Source organism: Eschrichtius robustus, chromosome 17, assembly GCF_028021215.1.
Source record: "Eschrichtius robustus isolate mEscRob2 chromosome 17, mEscRob2.pri, whole genome shotgun sequence".
NCBI classification, from domain to species: Eukaryota; Metazoa; Chordata; class Mammalia; order Artiodactyla; family Eschrichtiidae; genus Eschrichtius; species Eschrichtius robustus.
The window spans coordinates 84,402,730-84,424,616 of record NC_090840.1 but is presented as its reverse complement, the minus strand read 5'-3'; the positions used below and the strand labels follow the sequence as shown (position 1 = coordinate 84,424,616).

At 57.6% G+C, this 21,887-nt stretch overlaps 1 protein-coding gene across 1 annotated transcript in view; it reads left to right on the top strand.

Annotated features, from left to right (window-relative positions):
• LOC137751068 (maestro heat-like repeat family member 5) overlaps positions 1-21,887 on the top strand; it is a 56,335-nt gene that overhangs the window by 33,942 nt on the left and 506 nt on the right. Inside the window, 11 exon segments of the mRNA XM_068525492.1 lie at positions 7,038-7,075; positions 7,078-7,196; positions 8,471-8,652; positions 10,120-10,125; positions 14,789-14,926; positions 15,388-15,502; positions 16,183-16,326; positions 19,888-20,064; positions 20,644-20,799; positions 21,412-21,534; positions 21,665-21,767. Coding sequence (XP_068381593.1) covers positions 7,038-7,075; positions 7,078-7,196; positions 8,471-8,652; positions 10,120-10,125; positions 14,789-14,926; positions 15,388-15,502; positions 16,183-16,326; positions 19,888-20,064; positions 20,644-20,799; positions 21,412-21,534; positions 21,665-21,767 — 1,301 coding nt within the window.

Sequence of the window (21,887 nt, the reverse complement as noted above, 5' to 3'; positions counted from 1 at the left end):
GAGGTCACATTGTGGTGGTTTTACTTTTCTCTTCTTCTTGCTGTGTTGTTTTTCAAGGAAATTTTGAGAGGTGGGGGGGGGGACCCAGGCAGCCACCGTTGTCCTCAGCTGCCCAGGTCTATAGTTCAGTTTTATCTGTATTGGAATTTATATCTAATTTCTTCAGTTCTAAGAAGCACATTTTTCACATGTCAGCATCTATGAAGTAGGAGCACATTTTACATTGATGGTGCCTTACACCTGGATTGATGTAGGCTTCTCAGTCACCTGGGGGCACTCTCAGTCTGAGACCACTTCATATTTAAAAGTCTCTGCTGGAGGGTGTTTGGTGGGGGGCACAATGGTGGTGTGACTCAGACCCCAAAGTAGGTTTTGTGGTTTGGATTTGCAGGAGAACCATCCTCCTTCCCCACAGTGTGCTGAGTGAGCATGGGTTTTCTTGCTGTTCTTTCTGCAAGGCAGGGGTTTTATTTCCTTTTGTTTTGCTTTATCACATTTACACTGTACACACAGCCCTTGGGGTCCAACCTTTTTGGTGGGGACCCTGTTAGACTCCCATCTTGGATAACTGTTCTTTCTTAGTAGTGCATGAAATAATGGTGGCGTGTCCTAAAATAGAAACAGAATTGTGTGATATGAGCCCTTCCAGTATTCTTTTGTTACCTGGCTTTTTCCCTCAGCATCTTGTGCTTAAGACTCCTCCCAATATGTTACATATAGTTGGAGTTCATTCATTTTGGTTGCTGTGTAGTATCCCATCCTATGAACACCAGTTACCCTTCTTACTACGGATGGACATTTGGGTTTAGGTCTGTGGTTAACACTGCTGTGAATTTGCTCATACATGTGCTCTGAGGCACATCTGCATTCAATTTCCATAGTATAGGCATGGCACCAACACTAACATATGATGCAAAATGTTTCCAAAGTACTTAAACCACCTCTCATTCCCACAGTATTTTTTTAAGAGTTCCTGTTGCTGCACATCTTCACGAACACTTAACATCAACTTTCTAGTCAACCATCAAAATTTTAGCCTATCTGGTGGGTAGTATTAATCATATTTCCATGTTAATTTTCACTTTGCTGATTAAATAATGAGGTTGTACATCTTTTCATGCCCTTTTTGGCCATTGGAACGGCATCTTTGGTGATGCCTGTTCAAGTATCCTGCACATTTTTCTGTTGGGTTGTCCCTCTTTTTCTTATCAATTTCTAGGAATTCTTTATGTACAGTAATCTGGATACAGGTCTCAGTTGATTTTATGTTAAATATCTTCTTCCACTTTGCAGCTTTCCTTTCGCTCCCTTACTAGGTCTTTGATGAAAAGGAGTTCCAAGTTCCATCATTCATTCTCAGACGTTACCTTATAAAAATCCTAGAGTTTGCCTTTCTCATTCAGCCCTCCAACCACCCACATCGTGGAGATGTGAATCGGGCTCCAGTTTCTTCTAAACGTCCAGCATCCTTTATCAAGTGCCCCACCCTGTTCCTGCAGCTCTGGGTAACTGCATCCTGCAGTCAAGGGTTGTGTGCTGAGGGACTTCCCTGGTGGCGCAGTGGTTAACAATCCGCCTGCCGATGCAGGAGACACGGGTTCGTGCCCTGGTCCAGGAAGATCCCACATGCCACAGAGCAACTAAGCCCGTGAGCCACAACTACTGAGCCTGCATGCCACAGCTACTGAGCCTGTGCTCTGGAGCCCGCGAGCCACAACTACTGAGCCTGTACACCACAACTACTGAAGCCCGCGTGCCTAGAGCCCGTGCTCCGCAACAAGAGAAGCCACTGCAACGAGAAGCCCGCGCACCGCAACGAAGAGTAGCCCCCGCTCGCCGCAACTAGAGAAAGCCCGCGTGCAGCAACAAAGACCCAACGCAGCCAAAAATAAATATAAAGTAATAAATAAATTTTTTAAAAAAACAGGGCTGTGTGCTAGGGACCTGCCTTTGGGCTCTCCCTGCTCGGCACTGCTCTGCTTGTCTGTGCCTAGGCCAACACCCAAGGTTCTCATTCCTACAACTTTATGTTAATTCACCTCCCCTGATCCAGAAAGGTCTCCCCCTCCTCCTTCCGCAAGACTGTCTTGGCCATTCTTGGCCCTTTGCATTTCTACATAACTTTTAGAATCATTGCCCAGCTTCCTCGTCTTCTCTTTTTCCTCTTTCATCCTTGGGCAACTGCTTTTACTGCATTGGCCCTCAAAGCTGGACTAAGAATAATCCTTGGTTTGGCACACTCATCCATCACGGCTCTATGCATGGCCTGCTTTAATTTAGTTCTTTACTTAGAGCAAGGATTCTTCTCAGTAATCGAATGCACACTTGTGAAGCTGTCACCCGTACCAAAGCCAGGGCCCTAGTTATGAACTACATCTAAGGACGGGGCTGCCCACCGTCACTGCTGCCATCCCCCTGGCTCATCCACACAAGGGTCTTCCTTCTGTTGCTGTCTTTTTATATAGTGTGATTGCATCTAAACATATTCTTAAAAACACTTTATTTGTAGTTTCAATAACTTTATATAAAGAGTATCATGCTGCATGTAGTCTTTGGAGACCTTTTTTCACCGGCCTGATATTAATGTAGATTTTTAGATCTTGATTGTCTATTCTAATCTAAATCTAGTAACACCAGTTTTCCTTTCTTTAGTATTGCATTGTATGTCTCTTTCCATTTTTTTAAATAGACGTTTCTTTTTTTGGAGCTGTTGTAGGTTTGCAGAAAAGTTAAGCAGAAAGTGCAAAGTTCCATCTACTTCCCTCCCCTGCCAGGCTCCTTTCTTGGTAACATCTTGCCTTAGTGTGGTATGTTTGTTACAATTGATGAGCCAATACTGATATATTATTATTAACTAAAGTCTATAGTTTACATTGCAGTTCACTCTTGGGGGTGTACATTCTATGGATTTGGACAAATGTACAGTGAGTGACAAGTATTCACTATTACAGCATCATACAGAATAGTTTCACTGCCCCCAAACCCCCTGTGCTCTGCCTGTTCATCCCTCCCTCCCCCTAAACCCCCGGCAACCACTGATCTTTTGACTGTCTCCATGGTTTTCCCTTTTCCAGAATGTCATAGAGCTGGAATCATACCGTATGTAGCCTTTTCAGGTTGGCTTCTGTCACTTTCTGACATGCTTTCAGGTTCCTCTATGTCTTCATGGCAACTACCCTCACTCCTAGGAACCCTTTCTCTTTCTTATTTCTTTTTTTTGGGAGGGGCGGTGGGGTGAAATGATCACCGCAGTAAGTCTAGTTAACAATCATCATCATTCATAGTTACAGATTTTTTGTCCTTGTGGTGAGCTATTCTCTTAGCAAGTTGCAAATATACAATACAGCGTTAACAGCTATGGTCACCGTGCGTACATTACGTCCCCGGGACTTATTTATTTTATACCTGGAAGTCTGTACCTTTTGACCCTCTTCACCATTTCGCTTACCTCTGACTCCTCACCTCTAGCAACCACCAGCATGTTCTCTGTAGATAAGAGCTGAGTTTTTGTTTGTGTGGTTTGGGTTTTGTTTTCATTTTGGATTCCACATGTAAGCAAGATCATGCGGTATTTCTCTTCCTCTGTCTGACCTATTCCACTAAACCTAATGCCCTCAGGGTCCATCGATGTTGTCTCAAATGGCAAGATTTCCTTCTTTCTTATGGCTGAATAATATTTCATTTTATATATATATACATATATATATATATATATGTATATATATGCTACGTCTTCTTTATCCATTCATCTGCTGATGGGCAATTAGGTTGTTTCCGTATCTTGGCAATTGTAAATAATGCTGCTATGAACATGGGGGTGCATATATCTTTTCAAGTTAGTGTTTTCGTATTTTTCAGATAAATTCCCAGAAGAGGGATTGCTGGATCACGTGGTGGTTCACTTTTTAGTATTTTGATGAATCTTCACACTGTTTTCCATAATGGCTGCACCAATTTACATTCCCGCCAACAGTGTGCAAGGGTTCCCTTTTCTCCACATCCTTCTCAACACTTGTTATTTCTTGTTGTTTTGGTAATAGGAGTGAGATGATACCTCATTGTGGTTTTGATTTGCACTTTCCTGATGGTGAGTGATGCTGACCATCTTTTCACGTACCTGTTGGCCATCTGTATGTCTTCCTTAGAAAAATGTCTATTCAGATCCTCTGCCCATTTTTTAATCGGATTGTGTGGGGAGCTTTTGTATGCTTGTTTTTGCTATTGAGCTGTGTGTGTGTTTCAAGTATTTTGAATATTAACCTCTTTTCATAAATATGATTTGCAAATATTTTCTCCTATTCACTAGGTCGCCTTTTCATTTTGTAGATGGTTTCCTTTGCTGTGCAGAAGCTTTTTAGTTTGATGTAGTCCCGCCTGTTGATTTTTGCTTTTGCTGCCTTTGCTTTTGGTGTCAGATCCAAAAAATGATTGCCAAGACTGACGTCAAGGAGCTTACCACCTAGGTTTTCTTCCAGGAGTTTTATGGTTTCAGGTCTTATATTCAAGTCTTTAATCCATTTCCAGTTAATTTTTGTGTGTGCTGTAAGATAGAGGTCCAGGTGCATTCTTTTGTACGTGGATGCCCAGTTTTCCCAGCACCATTTGTTGAAGAGACTGTCCTTTCCCCATTGCATGTTCTTGGCTCCTTTGTTGTAAATTAATTGACCACGTCTGCGTGGGCTTATTTCTGGGCTGGGAACACTTTCCTGACTTGGCTCCCGGAGCCCACCCTCGCCTGGCTCCTCCCCCCCCAACCCCAGCCGCTCCAGCTCAGCCTCCTGGCTGCTTCCTCCTGTCTCCCTGGCTTCTTAACGCAGGGACCACGGGGCTGAGCCTCAGGCCCCATCTTCACTTACACTCCCTGCCCTGGTGGCCACTTCCATCCCCCTGGTTTAAATATCACCTAAGCCCAGGCGCCTCTCGAATGTTCGCCCTGGCCGGATGCACAGGGATGTCTAATGGGCATCCACTTGCCACGTCCAGGCCACCCCCTGACCCTGCCCTGCACCCGTTCGTCTTGCCAGCTCCTGTGTCAGACGTGGCGATTCACCCTCCAGCTTCAGGCCAAAGCTCTCGGTGTCGCCTTGACTCTCTTCTCCACCCCACAGCCCATCCTCTGGGAAGCCCTGCGGTCCACCTGCCTCCATCTCCCCCAGCCGCCGACACCACCACCCTAGTTAGGACATAACGAGCTCTCACTGCGCGTCCTGGCCCGTTTCCAGCCCCTCCGTCCCAGCAGCCAGAGTGGTCCTTTAAAACTAGGTCAGATCACGTCTCTTCTCCACTCCAGACATGCCAGTGGCCCCCATGTCATTCAAAGTCAAAGCCAAAACCTTTACAGCACCCAACAAGTCGTGACGTTGCCCCACGACCTCACTGTCTTCCCGCCCTCCGCTGCTCATGCCACGCTGCCCGCACTGGCCCTGAACACACCACGCAGGCCACCGTCTCAGAGCTGCAGCCTCTCCCGTTGCTCTCAGGTCTCTGCAGGCACCCCCCTTCTTAGTGGAGGCCTCCCGACTGCCCTACTTACAATCGAGGACACCCAGATGTATCCTCCTGCCGTGCCCCCTCCCTCCCTGCTTTACGCACGTGGGGTAGTGTCTGACGCACCATTGTTTGCTGCCCAAGTCAAACCCTAGGGGGGTCACGCCCAGGATTCTTACTGGGTCTGTCTCTGCTCAGTACCCTGGGACGTTGCCTGACCGTGACAGTGCCCAGCACAGAGGTGCCGACTGAGTGATAGACACCCACAGGGAGAAGAACAGAAGCCTTGGCCCTCTGTGCACCCTCGCTCCTGGGGAGCCATCTCACCTAAGCTCCTCGAGGCAGCTTTGCCCTCGAGAGGTGAAGTGACTTGGCCAAGGTCACCCAGCCAGGACGGGGCGGAGAGGGATTTGAATCCAGGCCCTTCTCACTCCAAAGGCCCCACTCCTAGATGGGTGGTGACCTCACTCTGGAATCTCCCAGAGTCCTCTGAGCCCACTCAGCTAGGGTCAGATGGGACTGGGGTGGCCTCCCCAGCGCTCAAGGGCAGCCCCCCTGGGGTCTCTCTGAAAGCTGGGGGTTGCAGCTCATCAAACCCCCCAACTATGCCCTCCCCGCCCACACCCCATCATTCCAGGGTCCCTCCTGCCCCTCCAGCCCCTTCCACCCAGCACTCAGGCCCAAAGACACCTAGCACAGAAAACAAGAGGGCCGTCATGGCCACTGACACTGGAGAGCCCGGGTGCCCCCTGCCTCCCCCGGTCTCGCAGGGCCGTGCTTCCCCCCCACCAGGCAGAAAGGCCGTGGGACTAGGCAGGCCTGACCTCCTGCGCCATCTCCCGGTTACGAGGCAGGGCCCTGATCAGAGTACATCCTGTCCCCAGTCCTCAGTCTCCTCGTGTGCAAAATGGGCACAAGGACACTGAAAAGCTCTGCACACGCCAGTGATGGCCCCTAAGTTAACCCAGGTTGGTGCCAGGGGAGCTGGACCCCAGCAAACCCAGGCTTAGGAGGAAGCAGCCACGGCAGGCTTCCAGGAGGAAGTGGCTGTAGGGCGAGCCCTAAAGGCTGAGCGGGAATAGGCCAGGTGAGGGGGCCAGAGGCAGGAGAGGAGGGAAGGCAGGCAGGCACTGGAGGTCAGAGGGCAGGGGTCAGAGGGCGATGGCTTTGGGCACCAGCTGGACTTGTCCTGACAGTACTTGGGAGCCATGGAGGGTGATAGACGGAGTCTGCAGCTGGGGTAAGAGGGGCCTGATAGACGGTTCACCCAGAAACACGGACCGGGGCTGCTGGCCCAACCTCTGCCGCATCCCCCAGGCCACACTGCTGTCCAGGCCCCGCCCCTCGTGCCCCTCCCCCAACCTCAATATGCTCTTATCCACCCCTCACCCACCTGTCCTGCCAGGGTTCAGCTCAGGACCCAGCCTGGCCTCCTCCTCTGGCCCCCACTCCAGGCCCCTGAGGCCCTGGGCATGGCGGCCCGCTGCTGGGACCCAGCCTGGCCAGGCCAGAGTTTCAGTGCTGCCCTCACGGCCACCCTTTGCCTGCAGCCATGACTTCCGGCTGTGGCAGGCCCTGGGGGCCGAGCGGCTGTGAGCTGCCTGGTGCTGGCCGAGCTGCTGGCCTGGGTGCTGGAGCGACCCCTACCCACCAGGACCAGTGATGGCAGCCCCCGGACCACGGAGAAGGCCTACCTGCGCTCCATGGCCGTGAGTCTCTGCCAACACCGCCAGATGCTGTCCCCAGCTGCCTTCTTGTGTGCGTTCAGCCAGACATGGGTGTGGGGCGCCCACCGTGTGCCTGGCCCCATGGGACGGGGAGCCCCATATCCAGGTTTCAGAAGAAACCCACCCTGCCCAGCCTGGCCTGGCAGAGGGGGCCTCTGAGGTTGCCCAGCTGGGGACTGACCACACAGGCCCTGGGTCCAGGCCCAGCTCCCCACTTCCTGGTCGAGGGCTCTGGACCACGCCAGCCAGGTTCAGGCACGAGGAAGGGCGTGGAGGGATTCGTGAACCCCTGCCCCCATACTTGGGTTCTGGAGATTGTCCATTCTGGAGGAATCTTAGAGGCTGCCTCTGGTAGCTCCCAACCTCCTGTAGGAACCCCCCCCTACCGCCCACCCCCCAGCTTTCTGCACAAGCCCAGGCCCTGCTTGCACAGCCCCAGGAGCAGGGGCTCACTTGCTAACTCGCCACACCTGCCCCTGGGCTGCACTCTGATGGGGCAGCAGCTGCGCCCCAACCCTGTTTTATTCCAGGCTAAGAACCCACCTCCACCCCAAAAGCCCCCTGAGCACCGAGCATGCAGCCGCCCCTCCCCGCTCAGAGCGCCCTGGACAAGCGGCCGCCCCCAGCAGAGGGGTGTGACAGCTGAACCCACGGCGGCAGGAAGCCCCACCCTGTCTCTGGGCCTGGCCGTCCGTCAGCCCTGATCCTTGATGCCCCCCGTCCCCGGGCCCCCTTCCCTGGGTCCCTCCGCGCCCCAAGCCCCTGCCCTCCCCTTGTCGTTGCTCCGCAGTGCTGGCCCCTGACCCTGAGGACGTTCTGGACCAAATGCCCCTCTGGGCACGGGAGACCCCGGGGCTGCTATCTGGTAGCTCTGCCTTCTGGGCCACGTGTCCCCTCGACATTCATTCATGGGTACCTGTTGTGTGCCAGGCTCTGTGCTGGGGATACTGTAAGGAGCAAAGCCCACGGGGCCGAGGAGCCCGACACGAGGCAGTGGCAGCGCAGAGGGCAGAGTGGACGGGGCTTGTGGGATGGAGGACCCAGGCCTGCAGGGAGAGCAGCGGGAGAGGGGAGGCATGGAGGGTCCAGAGAGAGAGCCGGGCCCTGAGGGAAGGACATCCCGGGCAAGGACTTGGCTGTGGTCCTGGAGGCTGTGGGCAGGCACAGGGAGGCGAGGTTGGACGTGGGTTTTGTCGGAAGGTTGATCCACAGACCTGGACCCCAGACCCCTTGAGTGTCCCCTGCTGCCCCGACAGGCCATGAACACGCTGCATGAGCTGCAGTTCGCCCGAGAGTTCAAGAAGGCCGTGCAGGAGGCCTACCCCAAGCTCTTCCTGGCCCTCCTCACCCAGATGCACTACATCTTGGAGCTGAACCTGCCCAAGGAGCCCCAGCCCGGCCAGGAGGCCCAGGAGGCAGCCGTGCCCAGTGCCCGGAGGTAAGGCCCAGACCCCTGGGCAGAGACGGTGTACCGGCTTCCCAGGGCTGAATGACAGAGCTCCACACCGGGCACCTTAGAGCAGCAGGCGTTTATTCTCGCGCAGCGCCGGAGCCTGGGGATCTGAAATCCAGGGTTGGCAGGGCCGTGCTCCTCTGAAACCTGCGGGGGAGGGTCCTTCCTGCCTCCTTGGTGTTCCTTGGCTTGTAGACGCATCACTCCCATTTCTGCCTCCGTCTTCACTGTGTGCTTCTGTGTCTAAATTTCCCTCTTTCTTTTTTCTTTTTTTTTTTTAAAAAGGGAGCAGTGTGTTGTACACAACAAGTGCTCTTTGTTTTTTTTTTGGCTGCGCTGGGTCTTCGTTGCTGCGCGCGGGCTTTCTCTAGTTGTGGCAAGCGGGGGCTCCTCTTCGTTGCAGTGCGCGGGCTTCTCATTGCGGTGGCTTTTCTTGTTGCAGAACACGGGCTCTAAGTGCGCGGGCTTCAGTATTTGTGGCACGCGGGCCTCAGTAGTTGTGGCTCACAGGCTCTACAGCGCAGGCTCAGTAGTTGTGGCACACGGGCTTAGCTGCTCCGCAGCATGGGAGATCTTCCTGGACCAGGGCTCAAACCCATGTCCACTGCATTGGCAGGAGGATTATTAAGCACTGCACCACCGGGGAAGTCCTTCCCTCTTCTTATAAGGACACCAGTCATAATGAATGAGGGCCACCCTAATAACCCTGTCTTAACTTGATTCCATCTGTAAAGACCTAACTTCCAAATGAGGTCACATTCTCAGGTACCCGGGGTTAGGACTTCGACAGCTTCTGGGGACACAGTTGAATCCCCAACAGACATGATTCCAAACACCAGCTGTGGCCAGCGCAGCAGTCAGCGCGGAGGGTGGGCGTGCGTCACGCTTCCTTGTGACCGCAGGTGCCTGGCCGCAGAGACACCCCATGACAGCTGACACACGGGGTCTCCAGGTGCCCACACGGGACACCACATCTTACCCAAATGTGGTCCTTGCAGGGATTCTGCGAGACAAATGTTGTCTTCCCCCTTTGACGGATGAGGAAACTGAGGCTCAGAGAGGGTCAGAGGTTTCCTCTGAGCCACACAGAATGTCCGTGCATTGCTGAGCTAGAGCGCATAGAACGGCAGGGGTGCCTGCCCAGCCACCACTCGGCCCCTGCAGGCAGACGCCCTCCGGGTTCCCTTGCACAGGGCGCTGGACCCTGGCACGTTTTCGCTCTGATGCGGTGGACGGCTGTCAGCCTCCCCCCATCCCACTCCTGACCAGTGTGGACAGGACCCATGTGGGAGGGTCCGCGCCCCGCCAGCTGCACTCGGGCCGTGGCCCGGGCTGGCAGGCTTGCCTTCCCTCTGCACTGGGGCATATCTTGAGAAATCCATTAAGCGAGTCTTTAAAAGCCTCGGGGCAACCTCTTTTCATTTGTTGGTATTATGATGAGCTTCACACAAGCTGTCAGTTTTAACAGCTCTCCCCAAGACACTCACTGAAAAAAACTGTCACTTCTCTCATATTGCTTCTGAATTCGAATGTGCACCAAGTTCCTTTTTTATTCAAATCAACCATGCAAAATGCATGAATCTTCCCTAATAAGCTGTTAAAACGTTCTCCTCCCGGAAGCAGGAGGGTTAGGAGAGAGCTATGATGAGCTGCCTGGCCCATCAGCTTCCCTCTCCCGCCCCATGAGGTCCAGCCTCCCCTGCTCCCATTACCACCCCCCACTGCCCTCCACCCCTCAGTCAGATCAGGCCTCGCCTGTGCTCAGAACCCTCCTGCTTCCTCCCCCTTTAGCTCTGAGAAGGGCCCAGCCCTTCCAGTGGCCCACTGGTCCTTCCTCATCTGGGTGCCTGTCTCCTCCAGGACCTCAGCTCCCGCCACACGCCCCCACCACCCAGGCACACCCTCTGCTCCAGCCTCAGCATCTTCCTGCCGTTTCTCAAACCCAGCACACTCCTGCCTCAGGGCCTTTGCAGCTGCTGCACCCTCTTCCCGGGATGCTCTTCCCCCAGTAGCCTCACCTCCTGTGGTCTCCCAACCATCTTCTCTAAAATAGCAGCCCTCCTCCCTCCCTGCTGTGTTCCCCCGCCCCAGCCCATCTCCAGCTACAGCTGTCATCTGTGCCCCGTATAATGGGGGCTCCGGGGAGCAGGGACATATGTCTGTCTCACACAGGGCTCCCGCAGAGAGCAGGATGGCTGTCACCTCTCTGGGAGCACCAGGGGCCCTTCTGCTCAGGCTCAGCTGTGTCAAGATGCTCCAACAGCCTCAGCCCTCCCCCCTCCCACCTCGCAGGTCCTGGCTTTTCTCTGGGCAGGTCCTCGCGGAAGAGAAGGGCGGGGCCCCAGCAACCACAGGACAGACTCCCACCCTGGGCATGTCCATTGGCTCTAATTGGCCCAGCTTAGCTCACAGGCCCACCCCTGAACCAACTGCCTTGGCCACAGGGGCATGTGGGGCTCTGACTGACCAGGTCTGTCTCCCACACCTTCCCTGGAGCTGGGATGGGACCTGGGCCCCTTCCCCAGAGGACAACTGTGATTCTGATGCCACCCCAAGGGGCCCAAGAGCACAGCAGGCCAATCGGCAGTGATGTCTGCCAGCCATCAAGGACAGTGAGGAGGTCAGCAGCCGCTCCCGGGCCTCAGCGGGCAGCACCATCCAGGCGCATCACTGTGGTCCCAAGGTCTGACACTAGGTGGATGCGGTGGTACCGTCAAGGGGGACGGGGGCCGAAGAGGGATCTGGGCACTCACTACCGAGAGGCCCGCTGTCTCGTGGGTGCCCCCGGCAGCATGGGGGTGGCACGGAACACCTGTGGCAGCCACGCAAGGCTCAAGGCAGAGTCAGACAAGTCCTGGGCCTCTGAGGTTCCTGACGTCCTGCTAAGCTGTGCCGGCCCCTGGAACCAACAAGTGAGGGTTTGGCAGGGCTTCCTGCCAGGGAAGGAGCAAGCGTGGATGGCCCTGCCTGTGGGACTCTCCCTTTCCTTTGCATCTCTGATGAACAAAACCCCTTTCTTTTAGAGACATTTCCTGCTTTGGTTGGTCCTCAGCCAGGTCCTCCTCAAGGCAATGTCCACCTACCCCACAAAAGACTTCTCATTCCTCTTGTTTCATCCATTATGGGCTGAATCTCTTTAACTCTAATGGGACATCTCATTTCTCTTCATTTCAAAGACACTCCCTTCATCCACTTATAGGTATAATCCAACATATTTTCCTTCTTGCCCTGGCTGCCAGGAAGCTCACATATAAAATTAATGTCCAGTCATCTCTCACTGTGGCACAGGGGTGCTTCCTTTTGTTTCTCACTTCCTGATTAGTCCTCTTTTCAACTTAAAGCTTTACGTTTAATTTAAAGCTCTTTTATTTAAAACACTGTTCGTGGTCCTGGGTTTTGGCAGTCGACAAGGAACAAATAAGCAGTTAATAATGATATGCTGTTTGGGGCCTGGATCTGAGATCTAAGATCTCCTCCTAACCCCGCTGTGAGCACTCTGAGCTGGCCTCTCCATCTCACAGTCTTGGTTTCTTCTTCTGTGCGATGGGGTTGGCCCCTCCCCAGGTGTTGTGCGGGTCAGGCACCGCAGAGGACTGGGTAGCCTCTATGCTAGGGTGACCCTGTGCAAGCGACCAACACTCGGGGCCTCAGTTAAGGGTTAGATCATGACCCCAGCCCAAACGTCTTCTGTTCGATTTGCCCAGTTGGGGTGCCGTGGTCTCAGGCCCAAGGACCTCCTGATTCCTCGGACCCATGGGGGTTGTGACTTCCCAGGGGTTGAGCAGGGATTCCTGAGCAGGAAGGGACAGACGGGAAGGTTGGTGCTCTGCCCCAGTCTGGAGTCCCCTCGGCCCTGCTCGGACCTGCCTCCTTCCCTGGCCCCTGGCCTCAGCCTCGGCCCCCCTTCCACTCCGTGCTCCCCACAGCTCTTGGTCGAAGAGAGGAGAGAAAGGACTAACGGATTATTTATTATTTGGTCGATACTTGCTGAGTGTACTGTGTGTCCTGCTCTTGATATTTAATGAATACGGATGGCGCTTGCTGTGTCACAGGCCACGCTCAGTCACCAGAGAGGCATGCCTGCACTCAGGAGCTCAGCCCGGTGGAAATGCAGATGGGGTCAAGTGACAGCCCGGTGATGCATGACACACCCTGGAGAGTGCCCTGAAGGAGAGGCACAGCCTCTGCAAAGGATGAACTTGCGGGGCGCCCCCTGCATGTGGTTCCCTGAGGACCCGGCCTCTGAGCACAGACCTGAATGATGGTTAGAGCTCACTGGGTGGGGAAAGGAGGGCAGAGAGCCTTCCAGGCAGGGGGACCCCAGAGACGAAGGGGCAGGAAGGAGGTGACCGCACGGCTCAGCCCCAGAGCAGCGGGGAGCCACAGGGGGCTCCGAGCCGCGGAAATGACAGTATCCGGTCGGCACTGGGGCGACGTACAAAGATGAGGAGACAGAGCCGCCTCCTGCAGCTCACGTCAGATGGGGGGACACCAGGTGGAAAGGAAAGGAGGGCGCGCCATTCCCTCATCCCCCCGGGACAACAGCGGTCCGTGTCCCGTGGCACTGATGCATAGGAAGCCCTAGCTCTGTGTGAACCCCGCAGGCTCCCTGCACCTCTGCATCCTGCCCTCCAGCCCTCCCTCATCTTCAAAGTCGCTCTGCCCCAGGCATCCCTGGGGTGAGGCTGAAGGAGGGCACGACATCACCCCAGGAGGAAGGGAGGGGAGTCCTGCGTGGCCGGGCTCGGACCCGAGGGCCTCCGTCTTCTGTCGGTCAAGGAGCGGCATGAATTTCAGGCAACATGGGTCCCTGTGCATTGCCGGGGGTCCTGGGCTGGGGGTGGTCTTAGGCTTTAGGGCCCCACAAGTGATGCTGTTCACCCCGAGAGTCAGCAAGGGAGTCCCAAGAATGCCCAAATCAGCCAAACGCCATCTTTCCAGAAGCCCTGGTGTGGTGCAGGGACACAGCGACCGTGAGAAGCGATGCCCAACGTGCCCCAGGACCAGAAGCTTCTGAGACTCATCACAGAGCAGACAAAATGCCACTGTGCCCAGAGTCGCCTCCTCCTGAAACCGGCGTCACTCTGGCTGAGACCAGTGACCTGGAAAACACAGCCTCTTTTTAGTGGCACGGCTTGGGGGCAAGATGACAGGCCAGCTGACATTTGAGTCGGCCCCACCGGGGACTTTCACGGAGTGGCATTTCATCCCTTCACATTTGGTTTTGCAAATCTGATCAGAGTTGTGCCTGGTCCAAGCTGACAGCCTCGCTCTGGGGGCGCTCACACGTCCAGGTGACGCCAGCAGGCGCGGGGTGGCTGGGCAGGGAGACGGGCCACCGAGCTATTCCCGGGCCCTCCGCCCGTGCGCTGCCTGCAGGGCCCGGGGCAGCCCAGAGCCCGTGACTCGACACCACTGTGCAGGTCTGGAGCCCGCGGCCTGGCCGCGCTTTGCTTCTGCGGCCCCTGGCCAGGCTGTGTGACCCGGACGGGGCTCGGGCAGCGCGGTCCCTGACCTGCATCCCGTCCCGCCGTGCTCCGGGGCCGGCTCTCTTTCTTGAGTCCACGCGAGCACGCGGCCGGTGGACCTGGTTTCCCTGTGTCCTCAGGAGCTGTAGATGGACCCTCCTCTGGGCCCCCATGACACACACCCCCGCTGTCCTCCTCCCCTGCCGGGGCCCCTCTGCATTCTCAGCCCCACGTTTAAATGGCACCGCCCATCGAGGCTCCGCTGGGACCCCCTCCACCCTGCAACTGGGAAAACCACCTGTCCCTGGTGTCTCCTAGCTCTCTCTCTCCACCCCTGTCCCCTCAGCCCCAGCCCTGGAAAACCAGCTGTGGGCACCTCACACTGACCACGTGCCAAACCTGTCTCGAGCTTCCCCCTGGACCCGCCCCTCCCAGGAGGCCCCCTCCAGTCTCCTGCTCCGCAACCGGGCCCGCCCCCATCCTGCGCCCCGACATCTCTGTTGAAGGCGGCCGGGAACAAGCTGCCCCCAGGAGGCCCCAGTGCTGCCGGGCCCTGAGTGCAGGCGGGAACCACAAGGCACCTTTCCACCCGCGGCGGCTGGGCACCCTCCCCAGGGGCGCGGCTGGCTGGGGACCCCTCTGCTCTGCCGCAGCACGTCGCTGGGGGCACTGCAGGGCCTGCTGCCCGCCACCAGACACTGGCAGGACTTCGCTCACCTGGAGCTGCAGGGAGCCTGGGACCTCTTCGCCTCCACCCACACCGACCCGCAGGGCGTGGGCCTCCTCGCCAGGTAGGGGTGGGGCTGGGCCAGGGGAACGGACTGCCCGGGTCACCCCTGCCCAGAAGGCTAGGCTGTGGACTGCCGTACCTCCAGGGCCTGCCTGCGAGCACAGCCCCACGGACTCACGTGTGTGCACGCAGGGCATGGAAAGCACGGGCGCCCCGCCCCCGTCTCACGCGCACACCCTGGAAGCCTAGGATGCAGGCGTCTTCCCCCCCGGCCTGAGGCCTCCTAGGGGACAAGGGCCAAGTCTGCTCCTCCCCTGTCCATCCCATGCTCAGCCCGGGCCTGGCAGCCAGTGGGCGGCCAGTGGGTGCAAAGGGAGCAGGAAACGGTCGAAGAGAGATGTGCCCACCCACGCTCAGCAGCACCTCTGGCCGCCTGGCCCCTGGGTTGGGTTGTGTGGGGCGGGGGACACGGGGCTGTGTCCGCAAGCCCAAGCCCTGCCCCTGCCCTTCACCTGCGCCCAGGGCCACGGTGCAGAACCGCTGCAAGCAAGTCAAGGCGCTGATCATCCAGCGGCTACCCCACCTGCGGAGCCAGGAGGAGCAGGGGAGGAAGGCAGCCATCACCATCCTCACGGGGGCCTGGGTGCGGGGAGGGGGGCCCCTCAGAGACAGCCTGAGCCCCCTCGTCCGGCTGCCTCAGCCGCCGCCAGAACCACACCAGGACCTCACTTGCCCAACAAACCCCTCACACCCCTCCTTCCCGCCCAGCTCCTTGGGGCCCGCGGTCGGGGGCTTCTGGCTGGGTCCGCACCTCCCAGGCCCCTCTCAGCCTGCAGCCTGGGGGGGACTGTCTTTCCACCCACCCCCCTCCCTGATGACTCGAGGTCCCACCCCTGGGACCGTGAAGCCAAAAGGGCAGTGACAGAGTAGAAAGAGACCCCAATTAAAGCCTGGTTCTTCTCCCCACCCCACCCGGCTAGAGGAATGTCTGGGCATCCTTCCACGAGGCTTTGTCCCCAAGTGCCCCCCCCACAAGCCAGGCTGTTGATGTATGTTGCTCCCAGCCTCGCTGTGTGACCTCAGACAAGGCCCTTTCCCCCTCTGGGCCTCAGTCTCCCCAGCTATACATTGAAGGATCGAACCAGCTTGGAGGTGGGTTTCAAATACTCATTAACCAAGATACCCGGAGGGAGCAGGCCAGCCACCCTCCCCACACCGCCTGCCAGGCCCTGGTCCTACAGCCCTGCTCCCAGACACCGACGAGGGTCCCTAGGAGAGGGTGCCAGGACTGACCCGCCTGCCCCTGGGGCCACACAGTTCCTCTACAGCCCTGCCCTGCTGGAGGTGCTCCCCAAACAGGCCACCCTGACCATGCTGGCCCAAAGCCTCAGGGACCCCAGCCCCGAGGTCCGCGTGCTGAGCCTCCAGGGCCTGGGAAACATCCTCTTCCACCCAGAGAAGGTAAGAGGGTGAGGGGAGCCGTGGCTGGAGCAACCCCCAGAGCGGCTGGGTGTGCGGGGTGCAGACAAGGCCCACTGGGTTGGAATCCCGGCTCTAGGGACACAAAATCACCTCTCTGGGGCTCGGTTTCCTCACTTGCAGAATGGCGCTGGTGATGGCCTTTTGGCAGGGCTGCGGGAGGGGTGCAGTGTCTACTCCCGAAAGACATTGTCTCCACCATGCCTAGGGATAGGTGGACGCTCCTGCAGACCTCCAGGCACCTAGGAGGACCCCACCAGGTGGCACCCCAAGGCTGGCCCGCAGACAGGAGCCTCCCCTGAGAATCTTATGGGCAGGTCCCCCCGGTCATTGCAGACTCAGCTTCACTCCCTCCCGATTCCACCCATCACCGTGACAACCCACATCCCGTAATGAATGAACAGCTGGAGCATTGCCAAAGAGGCAGAAGGGAAGGCCCGCAATACTGCCTTTGGGGGGTCTGGCCGTTCCATCTACAGCCCCCCAGCTCATCCACCTACCTACCCACTCATCCATTCATAAAGTCAGCCATTCATCCCTCCATCCCTCCATCCATCCATCCACCCACTCATCCATCCACCCATCCTCTTGTTCCTTGGGTCCCTCATTTATGAGTCATTCTTTTATTATTTCTTTCATTCATTGATTTCACTCAATCAGTTATTCACGTTTGCTTTCTCACTCATTCATTCATTCTGTCAGTGGTCAGCCATCCGGACACCTGTCCCCAGGTGTTCTCCCAGACAGGCCATCAGTAGGAAGTGTCCATGTGCTTCCTCTCTACCCCGCACTGAGTGTGGACCTGCAGGAACAGAGGAGACAGACCAGAGGGGCTACCAGACCAGGACGGCCAGGGCTAGGGAAGGTGGATGGTTCCCAAGGTGGGTGCAGCCACAGCAGGGCTGGGGGAAACAACACACCGTGAGCCCCCCAGCCAGGGAGGCCTGCTTCTGTGGGGACACGTTGAACTGGGCAGGGATGGAGCGGGCCCCAGGGCTGAGGGAGGGGCTGCGGTCGCTGCCCTAGACGTCAGAGAGGCAACCTCTGCTGGGGCCCATGAGAACAAATGGCCCCGCAGGACTGTCCACTTCTGTCTACCGTCAAACACAAATCGCACTAACTGGGTGCCGGTGTGTGCACTGGGAGACTGGAGAGCAGCTACGTGCAAAAGACCCAAACCGACCGCGTACACACGGTAGAAGTGCATCTCTCTCCCGCCACTGTGGCTGTCCTGCTCTGCACTCCCCAGGGGAGCAGGGTCCTCGTTTGCTGTGCTCCATTCTGGGTGCTGCCCTCCTCTGCAGGGCCTGGGCGGCCACCACCATGCCCACTCCAGCCAGCAGGCACACCCTGCCCCTTGAGGCACGACCTGCAAGTTGATCACTCACTTCTGCTCCAGTGGTCACGCGAGGAGGCCGGGGAAGTCCATCCCTGCCACAAAGGGGTCCTCTTACCAGGGAACAAGGGGCCAGCTCGGCAGGCGGAAGGAGGGGCCCCTCCACCAATCCCCCTGCTCACCTCGGGGGAGGGGATCCAGACAACCAGGCTAAAAACTACTTGACAGTCATGGGACGATCGCATTGAAAATCCGGATGCTGTTTTCAGGACTGGCGCCCAGCCATTTTTGTCTTTGTTAGAAATTATATTTTGCTTTTAGAAGATGCTACCAATGTAATGCCTACATATTAATGAAATAATTCAACTGAAAACGCTGCAAGTGTAGCCATCGAAGGAAGGCAGACACGCTCCAGGTAGCGTCCCTCCCACCCACAGCTGACCTGAAACCATTCCCGTCCAGGTCACCTGTGACCTCCCCGCAGTGGACCCGTCAGCACACGTGACTGGGTGACCTTTCCGTCCACTTGGCCCCAGGACCCCTCCCTCAGGTCGAAGGTGGTGCCTTGTCATCTTCACTGGTTCTTCTCCTGTTCTTGGACCCTTTCCCGCCATTCTCCTTGGTCTACACTTGCTCCCTTGGTGGTCTCCTCCAATCTTTACGTACCACCTATTGGCCAATTGCTCACACACCTGTATCCCAAACGCGGACCTGAACTCCAGCCTCGACCCTCAAACTGCTTGGATTCTAGCAGCATCTCAAACCCAACGTGTGCACAGCAAACCCCTCACCCCAAACAGCTCCTCCTGCAGCCCCCATCTCAGGTGACGGGGGCTCCACCCGTCCAGTTGCTCCAGCCCCAAACAGTAAGGTTGTTCAGCCGATCAACAAACACCCAGGTGTGCTCCTGCCTCAGGGCCTTTGCACTTGCTGCTCCTTCTGCTGGAAAGCTCTTCCAGCACCTCTTTGTAAGAATTTGCTCAGCTCTCACCTTCTCAGTAACAAATGCTCTGATCCTACTTAACATTAAAACTTTAGGGACTTCCCTGGTGGTCCATTGGTTAAGAATCTGCCTTTCAACACAGGGGGCACGGCTTCAATCCCTGGTCGGGGATCTAAGATCCCACATGCCGTGCAGCACAGCCAATAAATAAATAAATAAATAAAATAATTTTTAAAAAACCTTCATAACCACCACCTCTGCTGGTACCTCCACCCCAGTCGGTCCCAGCCCTGCCCTGCTGTATCATACCACTCGTCACTGACTGACACACGCCATATTGTATGTTTAACTTTGGGTCCTTCTCCAGTCCACTGCCAGACCTGGGTCCCAGCACCCTGGCTTCACCCAGTTGGTGCTCAGAAAGTGTTTGTCACTGAAATGAATTTAATACTGTAAAACTAAACACAGCTTAGGAAGCCAATGAAGTTGCCTAAAACTTGCTGAAAAGTTGTAAAATCAGCCTAGTTTGCACAAGTCATTGATAAGGGGCTTGATGGTGGGAAACATCCATTTGCTGACATGTCACTTTCTGACACGTACATCCAGACAACTCATGAGCACACTGCACACAAGAGGAGCAGAAAGAATTGGCCGAAAATGAGCTTAGTTTTTTCTTTTAAAGTAATGTAAAAATGGGAAATGGTCATTGCAACATAGAAGGTCTGGAGCCACCACTGGTGCACCCACCTCCCCATGATGTGATTCGCCAGCGACCTCAGCGTGTGCCCACCTGACCAAATTTGTCTCCTCCAGCCCCCCAGGCCCTCTCTGACCCATGGGGAGGCCAAGAATGGGGGTAAAGGCAGGGTGGGGCAGAGGAAGGGAAGGGTGGTCTCCAGGGCTTGGTGGGGGCCCTCTGGCCAGCATGAGGACGGACAGGAAGGACCTGGGAGCCAACTAGCACGGGGCTAATGCTCCCCTCACCCCAGAAGGACCCCCAGTGGCTCAGGGAGGAGAAGCCTGCCCGCAGTCTGTCCACAGCTCCCAGTGGACAGACCAGGGCTCGGAGCTCATTTCCCTCATGGGCAGAGCCAGGGCGGGATCCAGCAGGGTGTGGGGGACAGTGCAGGTGCCCAGGCCTGGATGGGGGTCTGGGAAGGGCAGAGTCTGAGTTGGTTCTGGGTCTACCCGGCAGGGCTGGGGTGCAGGGGGTGCAGAGGCAGGGGTCCCAGCACCCTCGGCCCACCGGCCCCACCTCCCCCAGGGACGCCTGCTCCGTGGACTGCCGCCGCCCTTCCTCGACGGCTTCTTCCACAGCAGCGAGCCGGTGGTGGTGCGCGTCATGGGCACCGTGTCAGACGTGCTGCACCGCCTGGGCGCACACAGCACAGAGGCCCAGAGCCTTGGCATCGCCATCAACGCCCGCTCCTTCTCCGACGACGTGAGTGCGCCCAGGGAGGGGCGAGCGCCCCCATCTCGTGGCCCTCCCGTGCCTCCCCCGCTCCCTTCCTCGAAGGCGGGGAGGACCCCAGGCCACGGTCCAGCTGGGGCGGGGAGGTGGAGGTCCAGGGCAGCTACCTGGGTGTGCACCGGCGCTGGTGGACCAGCCGGGAGGCCACCAGGTGGCGCTCGCCCTTCTCCATGGGGCTGAGCTAGCGCCGACATCCAGTCTCTCCAACCCCACCTGTCCTCACCTACCTGACCTGTCAGCACGTTTGCAATGGCAGATTTTCCTTCACTGGGAAATTAGAGGGATAAGCCCCGCCCCTCAGCTGCATTCATGACACTTGGGTTGTCAGGATGTGACTGTGAGCATGAGAAATGATTTCAGGTCCTTGAGGATGGCCTGTGACCCTCCCCAGGAGCCCTGTCTGAGGGGGAAGGCAGAGCCCTGTCCCTGAGAGCCCTGAGCCCAGGTGAAAGGGTCCCACTGAGGGGACTGAGCCCCATCCCCACCACGGAGTGGAGGGTCAGGACCCCCAGGCAGGTTTGGCTCTGGCCCTGAGCCTCTGCCTTGCAGGAGCGGGATGGAATCCGGGCAGCAGCCATGGCACTGTCCGGGGAGCCGGTGGCGTCAATGACAGGCAGAAAGCAAAGTGGCCTGAGAACCCAGGTGCACCAGAGCATGGTGGCCCTGCTCCTGCACCTGAAGGACAGCTGCCGGGCCGTCATCACAGTCAGTGCCTCCTGATGGGCCTTCGCCTTGGCGGGCAGGGCTGGGGACCCACGGGTGGCAGGGGGCTGGGGTCTGGGGGTCTGCAGATGGCAGGGGGTGCTCCCTGGGGCAGCAGGTTTGGCCCCCTCCTTGGTTTCCCTGCCCCTCCCCATGTGCACACACGTGCACTCACACACGTGCACTCACACACACGTGCAAACACATGGCCGTGCCGTCTGTGGGCAGGACACTGTCTGCCCTGCTCACTGCTGTGTCCCCAGCGCCTGGCCTGTAGTCGGGGCTCAGGTTGCTCGTTGAACTTGCTGAGATTTGGGCTGAGCCCTACTGTGTGCCAGCCCGTGCCCCACGCCAGGCCATTAAGACGCAGCTCAGCCTTCCTGGGGCTCCCAGCGGCCAGGGAGATGGATAATAAGCGGCCAGTTTCCCAGCCGATGGGGGCCAAGTACTGCCTTCGGTCGAGCGGGGCCTGGTGCCGCGGCCAGGGCGGTGGGTGGGCTGAGCGCAGCCTCACAGGCAGCGGGAAGGAGCCGAGGAGCCCAGGAGGGGCCGCGCCCGCGCTGCGGCTTCCTCAGACCCCACCCCAGCCCGGGCCCTCCCCTGCGGTCCCCACAGCAGGCCAAGCTCGCCTTCCACCGCGGCTCAGTGCTGCTCCGATGGCGGCTGCGGCGCACCCTCTCCTGCACGCCGGCCTGGGAGGCGAGCCTCAGCGCCCGCCACGTCCTCTGGAGCCGCCTGGTTAGGGGCCACAGCGGAGGGCGGGAGGGGAGGGGGACCGGGAGCCGGGGTCCCCGGGGCTGGGGCTCCGGTCCGTGCTCTGTGCGGGCCCAGCCCTCTGGCCCCAGCAAGTGACAGGCGTGCTCCCCAGATGAGCCACAGCCAGGAGGGTCTCAGCATCCACTTGGCACAGGCCCCCAGCTACCTGCACAGCCGCCGTCGTCGCATCAAGACCTGGGCGGCGCTCTTCATGGGTGGGCGGGGGCCGGGCTCGGGGACCCCCGGGCCTGCCCTGCCTGAGCACCCTGAGCCTCACCCGCCCAGCGCCTGCCACGCCACTGCAGCTGGAGCTCGAGGGCCACTGGCAAGAGGAA